Below are 19,145 nucleotides of genomic sequence, written 5' to 3' on the forward strand. Positions count from 1 at the left end.
CGTGTGATTTATTACTGCCCACTGCAAAACGGAACAAAATCAATTGGCTATTACCTCACTTAGCGAAGGCTTGTCACCGCCTGGGAGCAGGGTGTTAAAAATAAAAGCCAGGCACAGCCCGGCAGCGAGCTCCGCGCTGGGGCCGCTCCACCTGCTCCGCGGCAGATAACACCGGGGCTGCGCCAGAGACGGGCTCTGCTTTTCCTAATCATTGCCACACTGGTTCAACACCGGCTTAGTCCTGCTTCGCAGTTATTAATTATACAGATGTCATCACGAGCGCTGCATACAGTAAATTTCATAAGAGATGCAGAGCAATGACAATATTTGTTTATGACAGAAATGTATCCCGTAATTAATCAAATTCACACGATTCTTCCCTGCCCAGGCAGAGGGGACCCACGAAGCCTTGCAGTGCCGGCCATGGCACCGGTGCTGGGAGCAGTGCCAGCCCGGCACGGGCAGGTTGTCTTTCCTGGCAGGTGGTGAACGGCCAGCGCCAGGAAAAGGCACCGTTCTGTGTGTCTGCATACGACAGCCCTGGTTTTTCTTGGCTGTCAGCGTGTCTCAGAGAAGACAACCTCGGTGTGTCCAGCGCAGGCTGCTGAACACCCACGCTGTGCAATGCTGATGCCGCCCGCCTCCGCCTGGCATTTCCAACAAAAACCGGCAGCTTCCAAACACGCAGGGAAACCCACACATTGCCCTAGAAAACCTACCAGACAGACGCACGCTCTAACAGAAACGCGCCTTTATTTCCCCGCTGCCAGGTCTTTTCCTCAGCAGGAAAAGGGAGGAAGCCAGAAATCGTGGCCACAGCAGCAGCCAAGGTCAGGGAGCGCTCGCCATCAAGGGCTGACACAGCCGGGGACGCTCACTTGGCAATTGCAATGGGTACAGTGAGAACATGTCTTCACCATCATTTAGTGCAGGGCCAGTGTCGGGGACATGTCCTGGTACACGTGGGCACAGCCTGTGGGGCGCTGGCCCTAACTGGCTGACGCACATTTGCAGGATATTTCACAAACTGAATGGTCCCTCTCTTTGCATTTCATCTCCTTTGTTTCATTCCCAAATCACTTACAGGCTCTTCCAGTCATAGTGGAGAGATGCTCCGCCCATGAAGCTCCGAACTGTGCAAAGCATAAAGAGGCTGCATTATTTATAGACTCCGGATAGATATTTCACACGCGGTCCGGCCCATTCCCAGCATTCCCTCCATTCACAGATCATTAAGTAGCACTTGCTGACATATAAGGCGATGCAAGTGGAGTGGTTAACTTTGAATATTGCCATCTAGCCCAGTGTTAAATGAGATTCAGGGAGTAATTGTCCAAAGAGAGGGGACAGCTTTTGCCCAGACAAATAGAGCTCAGCTCAGAGCATCCGCGAAAGCGCTCAGCAATAATGTTATCACAGGGGTGCTGGGCTGCACGACCCCCATGCTGCCCCACACTGCCCGGTCACCCCCTCAGTGCCTCACAGGGACACAAAGGCCACCCGGGGCCCATTAGCATCATTGTTGTGAGCCTGAAAGGGCTTTGCTCTGCACTGTGCTGGCCGTTGATCTTCCATCGGGAACAAAACCCTCCAGGATCTGGGGAGCAGCACAGTGCGGAGCAGCCTGCCGGGCACACGCAGACCACAGCATGTCCGGGACACTGACACATCCCAGCCTGCAGCCAGGGACAACCCGTAGGCACATCGGTCTCCACCTCTGCGGGCAGTTTGGAGTAGCCGAGCAGAGACAATGGCAGGACGTGACTGTGGGGACATCTGTGTCTGATCCAGGAAACGTCCTGGCGTCAAAATAGAAGCACTGGGCTGTTAAAGAGAGAGAGAAAAAAAAAAGCGTGCACGTGAAAAGATCTGGGATACAGTCACAGACCCTAACAGGGCATTTTAGAAGAGGACAAGGATGAGATTCAGGTTCCCAGGTGGCCTTTAGGCAGGCATGACAGATTCATGTCCCCCCTTTAGTCCCCACTGCCAAAGGTTCATCGCAGAGTGACACGGGGAGGGTTTGGTGTCAGCAGCAGAGCATCTGCATCCCCATCCCCAGGGTGGTGGCACTGCCAGCCTGGCGTGGGCCTCCCAGGGCAGAGCAGCCTTCTGCTCCCACTCACAGGGCGGCTCATTTACCTTCAGCTTGGGGACCACAGTGCTGCAGCACTTCCATTTCAGTCCATAGCGCGGTGTGCTGCAGCGACAGGAACCCTGGGGCCAGTGGAAAATGGGGCGCTGAGCTCATGCATCTTATTTTAGCTCCCCATCCTCTCTGGAAGCTATCTCAGGCATGTTTTGGGAATACAGCAGGTATTTTTATGAGTGGGATTTGCAAGGGTATTTTCATCTTAGAGTTAGAGACAGCTGGGCCTGCCGCCAGGTTTAAGAAGCGCAGAGGCAGAGGCAAGAAACATAAAACTAGCAAGAGGTAGGCTTCCTACTGGGGCTTATATTTAGCTGAGAGGAGCATTTGCAAATGTCCTGCTGGTGGTGCCTGTGCCAGACGGTCCCTCAGCCAGTTCAGAGGCCAACCTTGACCTGAGCTAGGAGAGGCACGGGGAACGCGTCCCAGCCAATGGCACTTGTCTGGCCTGGCCCAGCTGGCACCGCCAAGACCCCAGCTGCCCTTCGGATCAACTGACACCGGCGCAGTGGCCACGGTGGCAAGGCGGCCGTGGTTGTGTGCTGGGGAGAGCTGAGCCACGCTCCCTGGCGCTGCCGAGGAGAACACGGGATGGGCAGAGCAGGCAGGAGCGGCATGCTCGCCTCGGTGCCTCAGACAGCAAAGTCGCGCTGCGCTGTGCCCCACGCGGGGGTGTCGCGCAGAGCCAACCACGCGGGTCCCCTGTGCTGCCAGTCCCGTGGGGGACGACAGCTGACGGCCGAGGCTGCAGAGCCGGGTGAAGCGTGACCTTGCAGTGACACAGGCAGCGCCGGGGAACATGAGCCGAGCAGCTGCACGGTGCTTGGCCGGGGGCTCAGGGGCCGGGGTGCTGGTGCCCAGAGCTGCTCCCGGCCACCCCACCAAGACCCACAGCCAGCTCCCTTCAAAACAAAATGCCTTCCCAGGGAAAAAAAAAGAGACAGCTTCAACCAAGAAATAGCCAAGGGCAGGTTTTGTTTTTAAAGCATTTTTATTTTGTTCATTTTGAATTGAATTTTTATGTGATTTGTTTCACTGAAAATTGACATATTTTGAAATACCATGTGTTCCCTCCTCACTGCCCAGAGGGAGCTTGGCTGCTGACCCACAGCAGCGCGCTGGAGGGACAGGCCACAACCCCTTCCTTAGTGCCTTTGCACCTTTTCTGAAGTAAAGACAGTCCTCAGAAAGGGAGAAGCCTCAAGCAAATACACACTCCTCTCCTCTACCTGCACTGATTTTATTGCAGCTGGCAAAGAACAGGGACGATAGCTGGGGGACACAGAGTAAGAAAACCAAAATTTCCTTCCATTCTTAAGTGCAATGTCATGCTCACATCCACTGCAACCTGCGTGGGTGTCTCAGGAGAGCACTCACTGCATCTTCCCAAGAGCCTCCTGAGCAACCAGCACCCGCGAGACTGCAGTCCTGGTGTGGGACCGGCCAAGCCCCAGTTCCAGCATGGGTGCCTGTCCCTGCAGCACTCCCTGACACCTCCTGTGGCAGCTGCAAAACCAGGCACCTGCCTGCTGCACCGCTCAGCACCACAGCCACGGCCACACAGCATCGGGGACCTTGCCCCTCGAACACACCACACATGTGATGCTCCACCATTTTGGAGGCCACCCTCTGCACGTGAAATGGTGGCGGGCACAGCTGCACCGGCCGTGGCTGCCATCGCCGTGCAGATCTACTGATTACATCCCAGTTGTCGTGCCATTCAGTGAGAAGCGAAGCTAAATTAGAGCAACTAATTGCACCTCTCTTTGAAACAATCAGGATGACAAATCAGTGGTAATCTCTTCAGTTCTAGAGGGAAGCTATTGCAGCTCGCTTACAAGGATTAATCAGCTTTTCATCAGTGTTATTATACCACCATGGCCTCAGGAGCAGCCCCGAGGCCACGCTGGCTGGGCTCACACAACCAGGACACCAAGGCTGGTGCAGAAGGCAGCATTGCGGCTGCTCCCTGCCAGCCCTTGCCCGCAGCAGCGAGGCTGCCGGCTCGGCAGCTGTCACAGCCTTCACTTGGTGTGGCGGAGATCCTGCCCAGCGGACCCGGTGCTGCACCATGCTGTGACAGAGGACCAGGGCTGGGCTCCCGGAGCCGGTACAGCTCTGTGCAGGCAGCCTGGGTGATGGCCAACCTGCAGGGGACACCAGGACAAAGAACAGCATGTGGCGTGTCACAAGAGGGACACCAAGGCCACCTTGCCGTCACTGGACCCACCCTGACTGACTCTGCCAGCTCAGCCAAGGGCCCCGGGACCATGTGTTGCTGGGACCAGTTCTTGATACAACTCCATGGACAAGCTCACTTGCTTTTTGCAGACTCGTTTTCTTACTGTCGCAGGCCTTCTTCTGACATGAGTCCCTCTGCCCAGCCAAGCAGGAACCAAATACACAGCATGAGAGTGGAGAGGCCATGGTGCTGCTGCAAAAGCTTTTTCATGCACTCAGACCAACAGCCCCCAGAGCCCTAGTTGAGAGGGCTGGAGCTCTCACGTAGCTCTGCTGTGCCCTGGAAAGACTCTGGGGAGGGCACGTGGCATTTCAGTGTCCTGTTTCAGTTTACAGAACCACAGGTCACCGTGCAAGCAACCAGCTAATGGTATTCATGCAATAAAACTAGCCCTCCCAAAGCAGAACCAGCCCCCAGCACATCCCTACAAACCTATATACACCCCACCTCACTCTCTCCACCAGCACAACCACGGTGCACCTGCCTGTGGGCAAAGTCTGGATGAAACATGTGTCCATCCTGCCCTTCATGGCGAGACTACCAGGTGTCCTGCCGTCGGGCACGGTGCTGGCTCAGGTGCTGGCTCAGGTGCAGGCCAGTGCGGCTGCCAGGGAGCCAGCCCAGCGCCACAGCTCTGCAGGGGGATGTGCCCAGCTGTGCTGCAGCAGATGCTCCTTGGAGTCCTGGTGACAGTCGGTAGCAAGGTGCTGCATGGGGATACCTACCAAAGGGGTGTCTGCATGGCTCTGAGACAGACCACAACCTGCAAGAGATGGAGAGCAGAGGAGATCAGCAAAGTTCAGCCGTGGTTACAGAAGCCCAGATCACAGCAGCTCCATTTGGCTTCAGACCCTGTCCTGGCTGGGTCAGGAGAGAGGCTGATGCACAGGGGCCTGGATCAGGGCCTCCTGCAGCATCTTCCACAGGAAAAGTATCAAATGAGCCCATTGCCAGGGCCTGTGCGGGGATCCCAAGGCATGCATGGCACCACACCAGCACCCAGGGCAGGTTAGCACAGCTCTCCTGTCACAACCTTGTGCACAACAGCTCTGTGCCAGCTCAGCTATGTTACAGCACTTGGACTATACCAGAAAAACACAGCGATGCACTTGAGTTACATAGAGTTCCAGCTCTTGGAGGAGAAAAGGCTCCTGACGTTTCTCCACAGTGGGCTTTTCAGGGTATGTCATGAATGCTAAAACCATGGATGGAAAGTGTATGGGAAAGGGAAGCCAGGTGTCAGGACCCTCCAAAACAGTTAAACTAAAACTGCTCAAAACATACAAGGAAATGGAAACCTGCCATACACGCCTGCAACCAAAAGAACTCTAGAACATATTTATATATCGTAAACGTACACTAGGTAGCATACATACTTATAATTTCACTTTCCCACTGGCATGTGTGTGTGCACACACCAAGTATAACAGTACACAGGCTACTACAGAGATATATTTTTTTTTTCCCTCGAATACCAAAACCTCTCCTACCTGAGTTTAATATTAGAGTTTGCCTTCCTGCTGCTGGGACCTTGATGCACACGGTTTACACTGTGGTACATTGAACTGCCCACAAAAGACAGCGTGACAGAGAAGCCGGTCAGAAAGCTGTATCTGCTCTGCTCCAGATGGATTCTCCGCAGATCCCCACTCACAGCTTTACTCGGGCCAAGTCAATTAGAAATGTCTGAAAGTCAAAGCATTGCTCTCGCCTGTGATCTCAGGGAGTTTCCCAGTGTATTCTGTAATCAGGGCTCACAAGCACAATCCTCCCCTCGTGTGCTGCTGTTGTTGCCCATAACAAAGACGTTTCGGATCAAAGGAAAGGGTTAACCCCCATGCAGTCATCGCATTGAGTCTTGGAGGTCTGAGTGCTGCCAACTCCTGAAAAATGGCCACCAGGCAAGCTGCTGAGAATAATCAGAATAAGATTGGAAGGTGTCCACATCAATCAATCACTTGTTGACAGATGACTGGAAGCCCCCACTGTGACCGTGGACAGCTGACCAACTCTCTGCTTAAGCTGAAGTCTAACATTAGCCTGTTTGTTTCGTGTGGGTGGCTTCTGCGTTATGACCTTAATAGTCAATCAATCTTGCAATGAGTAGTCTGTCTGGCAGAAACATTAATTATCCATACTATTCATGCATTGAAAAGCTTTATCTTCAAAAACTCAGCTTCACTTAGGGAGGAATAACAGAATCCAGAGCAAGAAAAGAAGCTCAGGCTCAGTTCCTAAGAGGGGAACCGGACAGCAGGGCCTAGCTCCTGGGGCCACTGCAGCCCCAGCTGCAGCCCAGGGCCGGGGACACTCGGGAAGGGACCGGCCCTGCTTTTATTCCTGGTACTGATTCAGGCAGCGCAGAGGCTGCTACTCCTGCACCAGCAACTGCTGGAGTCAGTGCCAAGAGGAAGACGAGGGGGAGAGATATAAAAGGACAACAAATACACATCAATTAAACCTTGCAAGCTGTTAGTCACACTAGTTAATAAGTTCTTTCTATCTGTAAAGTGCTCTTAGTGACAAATCCTTTAACTGGCACTCAGAGCGTTATTACAGCTTTCAAGATGCCTCTGTCTTTCATGTGCAGCTTCTTGTACACATGTGAGTGCTCCCTGTTGCGCAGTCTGTTTACACTAGTTGTGAGAAGACATCATCAAAGCAAACTGAAAGCAACACTAAATGCTTGAGAAAAACAGAATTCATTCACCACTGCCTGTTCTGAAATCGCCTTTCAGTTTGCTTAGAGGCTGCGGTTGTGGCAAACCACAGCAGAGAGGAGACGGGAGCCAGGCCGGCACAGCCGGTGTTTGGCCACTGGAAGCCGCTGGCAGCACCGGGCAGGGACAGGAGCCCCTTCCCGCTGGTTGCGACACCTTGGTCACATCCCCAGTGACAAGAAGCGGGAGCTGCCCACCCCTCCCACAGCCAGGGTGCAGAGTGTGGTGCTCCGTGTGCAGGTGTGCTAGGCACAGGACATGCAGCCCCACGCTGGGTGGTGGGAGCCATGGGCTGGGGCATCTCCCCAGGGAGCAGACAGCCCCCCACCTGCCGCTGCCATCCCCTTCACAGCCTCCTTCATTCCCCATCATTCACCTCTGGTCCTCCTGCACTATTGCACCCTGGTGCTTTCATCCCAGCTGTCCCTGTGCCACGGGGACCTGGAGACAGGGCAGGCTTTCTTTCAGAGCTAAAACCAGACAGAGCTCTGAGCAAGGCAAAGGACGGAGATGAGATGCCATGCTCTGGGGATGCTCCCGGCAGCTCACCGCCCCCCAGCAGCCGCACAGTCCAGCGTTCCAGCACAACATTGGGCAGAGGTGTGGGGAGCAGCATGGGGCAGAGCCACCAGAGGACGATGAGCCTGCGCAAGGACAGAAAGGCTCTGCAAGGATGTCCCCTTCCCAACCTTCAAAACGCTCACACTGGAGAGGGGACCTGTCTCTGCTTCCCCAGTACAGAGGTGCTGGGGGTCCCCAAGACCAGGGGCTGCTCAGCAGGGTAAGGTTGCAGCAGCTTTCCAAGGACCAGCAGGTTTGGCGCCAGCCCCCGGTCTCATATTGTGGAGATCTGGCACAGGACTTTGCCACAGTGGCAAATGGAGCTGGTGAGTCAGGCTATGTCGGCAGCTCAGCAGTGCCGTGCCCTGCCAGCTCTGCTCAGCCACAACACGTTGGCTTGGCTGCCCACGCCAGCAGCTCCATATCTGTATTAAGCATCTGTGCACACTGATCACATCATTGCCGTGGCACTGGGTGCCACGCATATGAGTGGCACAAGTAAGGCCACGCTAATGGCGAACAGGGCCCGGAGTTTCCCACCTCTCGTCACAGCTCCCCATTCGTTCAGTGCCAGGACCCTGTGCCTGGCTCCACACGGTGTCCTCACGCGGCTCCAGGGTCCCCAGGCCGAGCAGGGGGCGGCAGCCGTGACGTGCGGGAGGCCTTAGGCTATCAGTTGCACGCAATAGCGTTCTATCTCCTGCCCCAGAAGGTCCTTGGTGCAAACTGGCCTCCTCCGGCTGGCTCAGGGCTTCACGGCCGGTGTCAAGTGGCAACTTTCTGGATTCTGACCTCATTGGAATTTGTTCCTCGGGGGGGACACGCTAGTCCATAAAGTTCCCATTAGTGCAAAAGCAGATGTAAGCACTTTGTTGGCAGAGTTGAGCAGCAGGGAACCCTGCAGTTGATCAGTTCTGCCTCGCTGGTCACTGCAGTCAACAGGAATTACTACAGAGGGTTTCTGTGCCCCCTCTCCCAAAGCCCACCCCTCTCCAAAAAGGAAGATTTAAAGAAACCAGCCAAGCTCAGGCACCGCTCCAATATAACGCAATAAATCTGCGTGCTGCATGCCGAGGGGAGCTGGCCCCATCCAGGAACAGCCAGCAGGAGAGCAGCATGAATTTGTTTATTGTACAAAACAAATCTAACCGTGGGGACTGGACACTGCTCAAGGCAAGGAGCGAGGGGCTCCACGCGGGACCACAGCGTGGGTGGGTGGCAGCTGGGACTGGCCGCTGCTGCTGCCCCCACCAGGACAGCAGATGCCCGGCACTTCCACAGCCAGGGAGCGTCACCTTCCCCTCCCCACAGTCACCAAGGACGCGAGGGGATGGCCAGGCCTGCTGGGACCCCAGCCACCCCATGGGATGTGGGGGCTCCCTGCTCAGCCTCCATGCTCCCCCTCCATCACATTGCACCAGGCACCGTCTGACCTGGTTCCAGCCAGTTTTCCTTCATGATTAACACTCTCTGGGCCCCTGCTCACCCTGTTATTCTCACCAAATTAAAGAGCAGTCCTGGATCCTCGTTAGATTTGCTCACATTTGAGCTGTGTCATGTGGTCAGTAGCCCATGGCAATACACTAAATTAAAGGCCTAATGCAGAATCCACCTACAAGCCTGACAACTAATGAATCGAGGGCTTCAGGCCCCAGAGGACCCGCGCAGGGATGAAGCCACTTCACACCGAGCCAGAGCAGAAGTGCAGTCCCTGGGCTGTCATTCAGAAATAAAGAGTTGTTTAATTTTATTCACCGCAGGACACAGAAACAACAGCATCTCTGTATCCAGCAGCTGGTTTGCCGCAGCGCCAGGCAGTGACGACCCCTCTCGGCACCGATCCCCGGAGTGCGGTGCCTCCCGCCCATGCACCGTAGGCGCCGACGAATAAACTCATGCTTGGTTCTGATGAACTGGGTTTGAGTTCCCAGCATGGAAAAGCTGACTCTCCTGTCTACAGTCAAAATGAATGCATCTGTCTGCAGTAGCACCTTTGCCCCTCATCGGCCCCCGCAGCTCCCCAAACGGCAGGGCCGAGGTGCATGGCTGTCTATGGCACAGCACCCACGGGCACCAGCCAACACCGATCCAGGCTACGCATGAGAAAAACTGACTGCAGCTCCCACTTCAGTCTTTTAGACCCCCCTCTCCATCCTCTGGCAGTGGCTGGGGGAGCACTGGCTGTAAACACCGGGGACAATACAGTGGCCATCAATTTTGCTGTGGAGCATTTCAGGTTGGAGCTGGCGTCTGGAAAGGTTCAGCCTGTTGCATCAGACAGCTCCGGCCCTGCAAAGGTCAGGGCTGTTTTGGTAAGGAAATGTTTGCTGAAGCCTTCCCCTCCCCCAGATGCCTGCTCTCAGCTCCACGCTTGCACACTTGTGCACACACACTCACTCTGCTCCAGCCCACAGAAACGGGGAAGCCAAAGTGACGCTGCTTTGCACCAAGACCACACGCATGTCCCCAAGTCACGAACGCCACAGCAGCTGCGCAGCACTCCCAAGGCACAGAGCGGAACCTCACATTAGGGTTAGCGGTACTGTTTCAGTCTCTCTCACACTGAAGCTGAGCAAGTCCCTCCACCAGTGAACAGCCAAGTGAGCCCAGTACAAAACCAGTGGTGAAAGACAACTCCCGTTCCTAGCCAACCCTTTGGCCCCCTCTGCATGCTGGCAGACTGGGAACTGCTGCTCCCGCAGCGTCCCCAAGCCCACTCACCATGGTTCCTGTGTTAGACTCACCAGTCAGCAGCCACTGCTGGAAATGGCCGTTTCCTAATTGCTGAGCAGACTCTGATGTCCAAAGATGCAAAAGCAATTCTGCAACAGGCAGCTCTAATTCAGGTTCTTCATTGACAAAGGTAGCTGTTTATAGGACACTTACAAATGTGTGTACACCCTGGATGCAGGAAGGCTTTGTGTCTAAATACTGTCAGCACTATGACAACATTTTTATTACACTAGTAAATAATTTGTTTTGTTGCTGTTTAATTGGTAATCAATACAGTGCCTATGTTTAATTACATTCCCTATTTCAGAATGGTTGGGAACAGTTGGTCTTTTTTTCTCCCCACAGAGATTAGGGACTTTGTATTTAGGATTCCAGAGCATGGAGCCTGCCTATAGGAGAAAACAGACCCTTAAAGAAACTGACACAATTAGCGGGATCATTATTAATTATAAAAAGCCCACATGAAGAACGGTCAGAAGCACACTTACCCTTGGCCATCTGTAAGCAACCCATCATTCAGCTCAAACCAAATAACGCATAAGTAGTGACATACGTGTGGTGCTTGTGCAGGCACGTGTGTGTGCTCAGGCACCTCAGACACAGCCAGAGGAAGCCCCATTTTGGGACATGAGAATGGGCGAGATCTGAACCATGTAACTCAGTGCAAGAGTTATGGACAAACCCCCCCCTCGGCGGCAGAGCCCTCTCGCCAAGGGAAGCAGCAGCCGAGGGCACCGCGACACACTGGTGCTCGCTGCAGGCAGCAGCTCTGCTGCTCTGCCTGGGGGCAGGGACACGCGATCGAGCAGCGTGCGAACGGTGGGGATATAAATAACAATATCCTGCGCTGTCGCAGAGACAGCTGTGTGGTAACTCTTGCAATTACTTGCTTGTAAATGGCAACCTTTACATGTGCTTGACTAGTGACATCTTTACAGGCGCCATCTCTGGAGAGCTGCCGGTGCAGCGCGGTGGAGCTGCCTCCCAGCACGGTGCTGATGCTCCAGCTGCCCCCAGGGCTGCCCAGCATGGGGGTCCGGCCACCCCATTCCACCGTGGGGGTCTCACTGCCCTGCTCTGCCATGGGCAGCATCTCCAGCCCAGAGCCCGGGCAAGCCTTGGCCCAGGGAGCGGCGGTTTCAGGGCAGGCACGTGCTGCCACCACCAGCAAGTGTTTCAGATGAGATGCTCACAGACCAAAACCTCCCTCCACATCTTCCAAACACAGGCAGACCTGTGGCACAAGGAGGAAGCAATGCACTCTGTGGCTGGTCCGAAATGCCCCAGCGCATCCCTGCAAAGTGACTGCCTGAGAACCCACCCCAGCAAGCACCGCACTGCAGACACGGGACACACAAATCCACAGCCTTTAGGGGACAGGAGAATAGTCTTCAGTTACCCTAAAACACCATCCCGGGGGCTCTGCAGATGCCCAGTCGCTCGGAGCAGCCAGCGGCAGCTGGGAAGGAGCAGGCTGGGAACCCGGCGACGGGCTGTGCCACGGGCAGGCACGGTGATGCCTCCTTATTCCCTCTCCCACAGCCAATCCATCCCGCGTGGGAGGTCGGCAGGGCAAAGAGCAGCACTTGAGGCTGAGACGCGTTTATTTGATGCTGGTACACAGCCCACCCGCCCTGCATTTCTCCATCTGGAGAAAGCATGACCACTTCTATAAAGCAATTTCTTTTCATCCCTAATGCAAAAGCTGCAGTTTAGCATTATTTTTTTTTTCCTAGACAGACTTCAATCTCATTAATTTTAAGACACTCTAAGCTCTCTTTAGTGGTCTCTAACACAATTCTCCTAACTTAAGATACACTAGATAGAAGTAGCCAATCCCATTCATAATTGTATATACGGCCAGCAATTCAAATTCACTTCCCTTGATTTAATGTCCTATTTGTATTCTATCAATAAATGAAGTTCTCGGGACCATACTTAAATGGAAGCAGCACTATGCTCTGATAGCCAAAGCCAGCAAAAAAAAAAAATTCATCACTAAACCAAAACGTCTTGTAGTATATGATTCCTTGACTTATTGTTCTCTCCTCTTCACTGCACTTGAATATTAAATGTTGTATTAATAGCTCACTCTTAATTATCCATGAGTAATGTACTACAGCCAGAAAATTAATGGAGGGAAGCACCACAAAAATGGAAAAAATTCTTCCTATCCCCGATACATTTTCAAACAGCCTGTGATAGGAAGGGAGACACACACACTGCCTTGAACATGGCCAGACAAAGGGCAGCGCTGGGGAGGGGGTCACACTGAGCCCCTGCAAACACAGGTCCTCGCCCCTCCAGACGCTGCTCGCCCTGGGAAGGAGATTAGGAACAGTGGTAAAACGATGGTATAAACCACCCCAAGGGCAGCATGGCTTGGGGAATCTGCTCTTCCCTGGCAGCCTCCACAGCCTGTTCTCAGCGCCAGGGCTCCCCAAGGACAGCAAGGGCTGGGCGCTCTGCAGGGCTCTGCTGTCTGGCACCCCCAGGGCTGCACGGCCGGTGTCCCCAAAAAATGCTGCACCATGAAGCCAGGACATAGTGCTCCTGACACTGAGCGGGGATGCTGGGGACAGGCAGGGCCACCACAGCATCCACCTCCGTGGTGCTGCCCTGGGGCTGCTCCAGAGGAGCGGAATGGTGAAGTGTCTAATTAAATATGTGTCTCCCATTGCCGGAGCCCTGCAGCAGCCATGAATTATGCAGTGGCTCACTTATATGTCAGCAGGATCACAATATTGATGAGTTATCCCGTGTGTAATCTGATAAAAACCAAGATAAACTCAGCAAAAATTGAGTGTAATATGATCCTTTCCTTTCAATAAACAATTTCCAGTGCAGTGTCGGGAGTGTCTCCACATTCCCCTTTCCCCGGGCTCTCTCCTCACCTCAGCGGTGAGCGGCTCCTCGACACAGCCCAACACGGCACCGATAACCAGCCACGCTGGTGGCATCATCCTGGAAGCTGCGTGACAGTGTGGGGTGTGTGTGAAACGCTACCTGTGGACACTGCCGTGGTGTGTGGAACTAGAGGCTGGTGCTTGCCGCAGCCTGTGCATTCCACAAGGTCTGCATTTTGGCATTTAGATTAATGCTGGAGACAGGGAGGAAGAAGTTGCCATGTCTCACGCTGACTCCCTCCTCTCCGACTGCGCGAGTGACGGATGGCAGAGCGCAACTCCCACTCAGGAACGCTTTCCAGCACCCGCACAGACCCGACTCTGGCTCCCATGACAAGCCGACTGCTTTATAATCCCAGCCCAGATGCTTTTGGTACCCTGGGAACAGCCAGCAGCGCAGGCTCCCGTCCTCAGCCCAAACACATCCCACAAGAAACATTATGAGGAGCGGGGAGACAGTTGGTGCTTCTGGTGACCAGCTGGAGCCAGAAGCAAAGGGGACTCCAGAGGCTGCTGGGAGCCCATAAACCCACCAACAACCCAGCGCTGGTGGGTACTGGGAGAAGAGATTATTGGAAATAGGCTTGTTTGACCCTCTCCCGAGGGACATTCACCGCAGAGCACAAGAGCAAAGCTTCAGAAGCAGAGTGCCACTATTTTTCTTTCAATATTTCAAATCAAGAGAAAGGCAGGAAAATGGAAAGAGAAAGAATCAAACTGGTGAGACGAGGGAAAGACAGGAGGAAGGTGATCTTCCCAGGAGAAACGAGAAACTGCAAAGACCGGTCAACCCTAATGACTTTGACGAATGCAAAGGCCCCAGTATCAGAGCACAACCTCCACCTCCCAGCTCATTTCTCCAGAGCTCTCTCCCGCACACAGGAGGGCAGCAGTGGGGTGAGCCCCAGCTGGAACCCCTCCCAACACCATGGCACAGGTGGCTCCTGGGCGCTCCACGGCCACCAGCTCCTCAGCTCAGCCCCAGCCACTGCAGAAGGGATCTGGATCCAGACCTGGATCCAGCCTGTCCCCTGCCCTGAGGGCTGCTGCACCCATGACGCGGGTGTCAGGAGCATCAGGCTGGCAGCAAGCTGGGCGGCTTGAGCTGGCCCAGCACCCCCACAGGGTCCCCAGCCCCACCAAGGAGCCCAGGGTGGGGACAGGAATGGTGCTGCCTGGAAACGCCTCATTTCACAGATGTGTCTGTCTGTGTGCAAGAGAAACTTTCACAGTTTTACTGCTCTTCAAATATTTTAATGCAAGCCATTTGGTGTCATATTTATAAAAAATGGATACCAGCATGAGCTACATGCGCATTTGCAAACGTCTCTATATTAGTATAAATACAAGAAGCAGAAAAGCACAGTCTGACTCCTAATCCATATGGTTATTCCAAATAGATTGCATGGTCTTAAACTTTGGCTTATTAGACTGAATCTTACATATGGAAAGAATTAAAATGCTGGATTTACAGTGCAAGCTAATCAGAACATGTTTAACTTATGATGCCCCAGCAGACCCAGAAGGTCACAGCCTCCCAGACACCTGGCGTGGAACCCGATTCTACTCTCACTGGTGTAAACCTCACCAAACCCTGGCGTTATGTGGGCTTTACTGTGGCGTGAGGGGCAGGATCCGACCTCAGTGCTCCAGTTCAAGCTGCAGAACGGAAATTCCTCATTTCCCGCTGACTAGTCCATACACGCGCAGAGGCAACCGGGCCGAGCGTGCGCTGCGGCAGCACCGACCAACAGCGCCAGCTGTGCCGCCACCGGTCCTGTCTGAAAACAACATCAGCCGCTTGGAATACAAGGTCACTTCAGGGCTTTTACATTTGGGTGGGGTTTTGGGGGGTTGTTTTGCTTTGTTTTCCGGCAAACTAAAGAATTATCTTGATTTGCTTTCAAATACCTTGCCCCAAGATCACAAAAGCTATTAAAAGCAAGGCATGACACCACTGTTAATGAAGCCAGGACTCATGGGAAGGTGGATATACATTATTTACTTATGCTAATTTAGTTCTGGACAAGGCCAAACTCATCCTGGGTGCTCTAATACCCACATTTCCAGCACCACAGGTATGAGCACACTGAACTCCTCTCCCGAAGAGCCTCTCTTGCAGCAGCCTGAGCCTCACCCCCGTTATTTTTGCATGGATTTATTCCACTGATGTTGTTTCCATGTGAGTCAGTTGCCTTTTTATTGCTCCTCTAACTACAACTTTCTCCAAAGTTGTTGAATTTCTGGACTTGGAGCAATGACAAAAGAATACACTGATTCACCCGCTTTCACACTGCTCTGTCTGCTCTTGCTGTCTGACATCTCCCTACAGGGATCATTTCATACGCTGTCTCCAGCTTGCTTGTTTTTCCAGCATTCTTTTCTCTATGAAGAGCTAAATTGTTTGATTACGAGCACATTTTTAAGTAAAAGGCTCGGGGAGAAGCATTCCACCTCAGCTTCAAACTGGCGCTCTTCCAAAAGCTACCTTTGCTTCATCTTTTACATGTAAGGAAACCGTTTATTACCAGCTTGAACAAACAGGCTCGCTGCTAAAATGCTTCAGCAAGGCTGTCCTGAAACCGCGCAGTCTTCATGATGAGGTATTAACAACTGACGAGAAAATATAGTCAATTTTTACAACCTGTCTGCACACACATCACACGGGGCTGAGAAAAAGCAGGGAAACTTTCACTCCAGCGGGTCACTGTTTCCAAAGCCGGTGCGAAAGCATGAAGCTGATGGGCTTTGGAAGAGCTTCTCTGCTCGTACCAGCAGCATCTCCACTACAGCACTACAGAACTCGAGTTCTGAAGAGGAAAGAGAAATTAGAGAAGAGAAAGTTTTCACTGAGCACCTCTTATCCCCGCACTCTGGAATCTGCACGAAGCTGCCGAGTCTGGGAGCATTCGGCTCTGCCACAGGAGGTTATTTTCATCATCCTACTAAGAAAGTAAGATGTGGTTGCTAGTCCCTGGCGTTGCTTTGCTAAAGGAAAAAATGCAGGCTGTGTTCAGAAGTATTGCTGTGGAAATCTTCTTAGAACTGTCTGTTTCTTTTTCTTACTCTGACCAAATTGAGGCAAAACTGACCTGCCAGACCATCTGAAAAGATAATTTATTGAGAAGAGCACTTTCAGTGATGCTAACCAAGCTCCCGATTCACCTGTGTCCCAATGGCACAGATTCGACCTGGGCACATTTGTTGTCTAGTCTTAATCACCAGCCCTGACAGTTATAGGAAACCCCTGGAAAGAGAATGGGCAAAGGGAAGCTCTGAAGGCACAGCCACAGTGGCAGAGCCTGGTGACCCTGTCCTGCTGGTGCTGCCACCAGAATCTGCCGAAAACCAGCCTGAGCAGCAGCAGCAACTGCCTGGCTTCTCCCCATGGGTCTCCAGGCTCCCGAGCAAGTGCTGAGAGCACAGCTGGAACCCAGAGGGTTTCCCCACAAGGGCTGTACTGCCAACCATGGTGGGAGCATCTCACCTTTGCCAGAACCATCGCCAGATTTTGCTGTCAAAAGATCCAGCGAAATTTACAAAGGCCACAGATGAATTACCACATTCCAGCCGTTCACTTCAGTACTGAAAGCAGTTCTGCAAATATCGACTAACTCTAGCATAACAAGCTCTTTCTCACTCCAGCCCCTCATTACTGAGGACCAGAAAAATAGGAGGAGCACATTCTCCTTTTGGTTTTTAAGGAAATGATTAAATTGGGATCAACTTTTCATCTTTCCCACAAAAAAGTGCTCTGTCATCTCATGCCCATTCACCTACGCAAAGACAAGATGACATCCCTGGCTAAAGGCCGACAGTTCTGCACCTCCTTGTCACTTTTAACAAGAAAATAATCCTGCAGAAACACTTGAAAAACAAATCGGTGTTGACACTCCTCATCTGCTAGGTACATTTTATGAAAGGAAAGAAATACTGCATTAGCGTTTGACCTCCTCACCTTTTTGACATTGGAAGAGAATAAGCAGGGAGAGGCTCAGAGAAGCTGGTGCTGGAGTAACAAAATAATGAGCCTGGCAGCGCCCTGATGGCAGCACCAGGCAGGGCCGGGGCAGCTCGGGCACGGGAACCTGTGAGCCAGAGCTCGGAGGAGCCTTCATCAGGAACCACGGGAGCTGCTGGGGCACTGGGAGGCCCAGGAGCCAGTGCCGACAGATGCTCCCTGTGCCACCCGCTGCTGGCAGCTCCGGCTGCACCAGCAGCACCTTGTAACCAGTGCTGGACCTGGTTCAGAAGAGCCCTGGAACCAGAGAGACAAATGCCCGCAGGGAGGTCCCGCTGCAGGGGCTGTGGCTCTGCCAGCTCAGCACCGCGCTGCCACCCACCCGGCTCATTACAGAATGAGCTCAACCCACCAAGAGCTGCTTCTGCAGACAAGGGCATGAGAACTGGAGTCCCAGCCTGTAGAGCAGGATCACACAGGGCACCACCAAAAGCCTCTCAACCCTGCAAAGCCCCAGGGCTCCGCATGTGGGCTGTGGTCCCTCCACATGGGCAAGCCCGTGTCCTCCCCGCAGGACCCTGCTCCATCCTCACGCCACAGCGCTGAGGGCACTCACAGGAACAGACAGCTCTGTCCTGCTCTGACTGCTCGTGAACACCCTGCACGCTTCCAGCTTCTGATCTCCGCAGGAACCAGAGGGCTCCTCAGCTCCCAGCTGCTGCCTTCGCTCTGGGCACGCTGCATTTCACCAAATAAGTCACGCTAACCCCATCTCCTCTCCCCAAGCAGAGGCTACCAAGAAATAAAACTGAGCTTTGTCTTCTAAACAGCCAGACACTTTGCCACGAATGCTGCTACCAGCACAGGCGCTTGCCCTTTGGACACACCGTTCAGATGACTTTCCACATACACAGGCACCAGATGGTCTCACTGCTTCCCCAGTACGGCTGGGCAGGGTTTTGCACAAGTCCTTGCCTGTAGGAGGTGGGGGCACTCCGAGGAACGCGCAGAAATATTTTCCCACCGGTAGCTGTCGGCCTGAGCTAATGCAACATGACACATATCTGGCGATGAACAATGCGCTGACATTCAGAGCCTGCTCGCCTTGTCCCAGGCCGTGCCAGTGCCACCGCAGCGTGATCATGGGCAGGGGGATGCATTTCCCCTCTGAGCTCGTTTTGAGCAGCCCTTTGAGGAGCCGGTGCTGGGGCAGACCTGGCGTTCCCTCTGCCAGACTGCTCTGTAACAGGCAGCACCGTGCCCGTGGCAATGTCAGCAGGGAGCAGGGCAGAGCAAGGCAGCGCTGCCCCAACTAGGAGGCTCCTGCAGAGCCACTCTCATTAGTGTCCAGAAACACTGGCGGCTTCACATCCTGCAAAGACAAACCAGCCCCTACCACATCTACTGTCGTCCCTGGATAAGGTGCTGCTAAACACAGGAGGAGTTGGCCATGTGTGCCAAACATCCCCAGCCAAAAGACACCACTCCCACCAACAGCTGACTGAGCAGCAGCTCCAGGAGCCACCATCACGATGTATGTGGCCAGGACAGCGGCTGGGGAACCTCGGGACAGCTGCAGGTGGGGAAGCACAGGGAGCAGGACAGGGAGTGTGGCTCAGGTGCCGAAACCCTGGTGCCCGCCCCTGCTCAGCTTACACAAGAGCGTTACACAACGCGGCACCGCGGCAGGTTTCGTCAGGACAGGACGGGCACACCTCGAAACCCTGGAGCGGGCAGCGTGCTGGGCCAGCAAACCCACCACTGGTCACACCTGCCCCACTGACCCTTTCGGGTGGCTCCTGGGGGAAGGTGGCACAGCCCGGCACGGCACTCCTGAATGCCAGGAGACCAGAGAAGGAGCTCCTCCACCACA

General features: G+C 53.8%; 1 protein-coding gene across 1 annotated transcript in view; it reads right to left on the bottom strand.

The window, feature by feature from the left end:
• Positions 1-3,127: 3,127 nt before the first annotated feature.
• MN1 (MN1 proto-oncogene, transcriptional regulator) overlaps positions 3,128-19,145 on the bottom strand; it is a 92,689-nt gene continuing 76,671 nt past the window's right edge. The window contains exon 2 of the mRNA XM_065033661.1: positions 3,128-5,154. Within this exon, the coding sequence (XP_064889733.1) occupies positions 4,976-5,154 (179 nt within the window). The 3' untranslated portion in view covers positions 3,128-4,975. The remainder of the gene's footprint in view (positions 5,155-19,145) is intronic.

This window comes from Columba livia, chromosome 17, assembly GCF_036013475.1.
Source record: "Columba livia isolate bColLiv1 breed racing homer chromosome 17, bColLiv1.pat.W.v2, whole genome shotgun sequence".
Classification (NCBI taxonomy): domain Eukaryota; kingdom Metazoa; phylum Chordata; class Aves; order Columbiformes; family Columbidae; genus Columba; species Columba livia.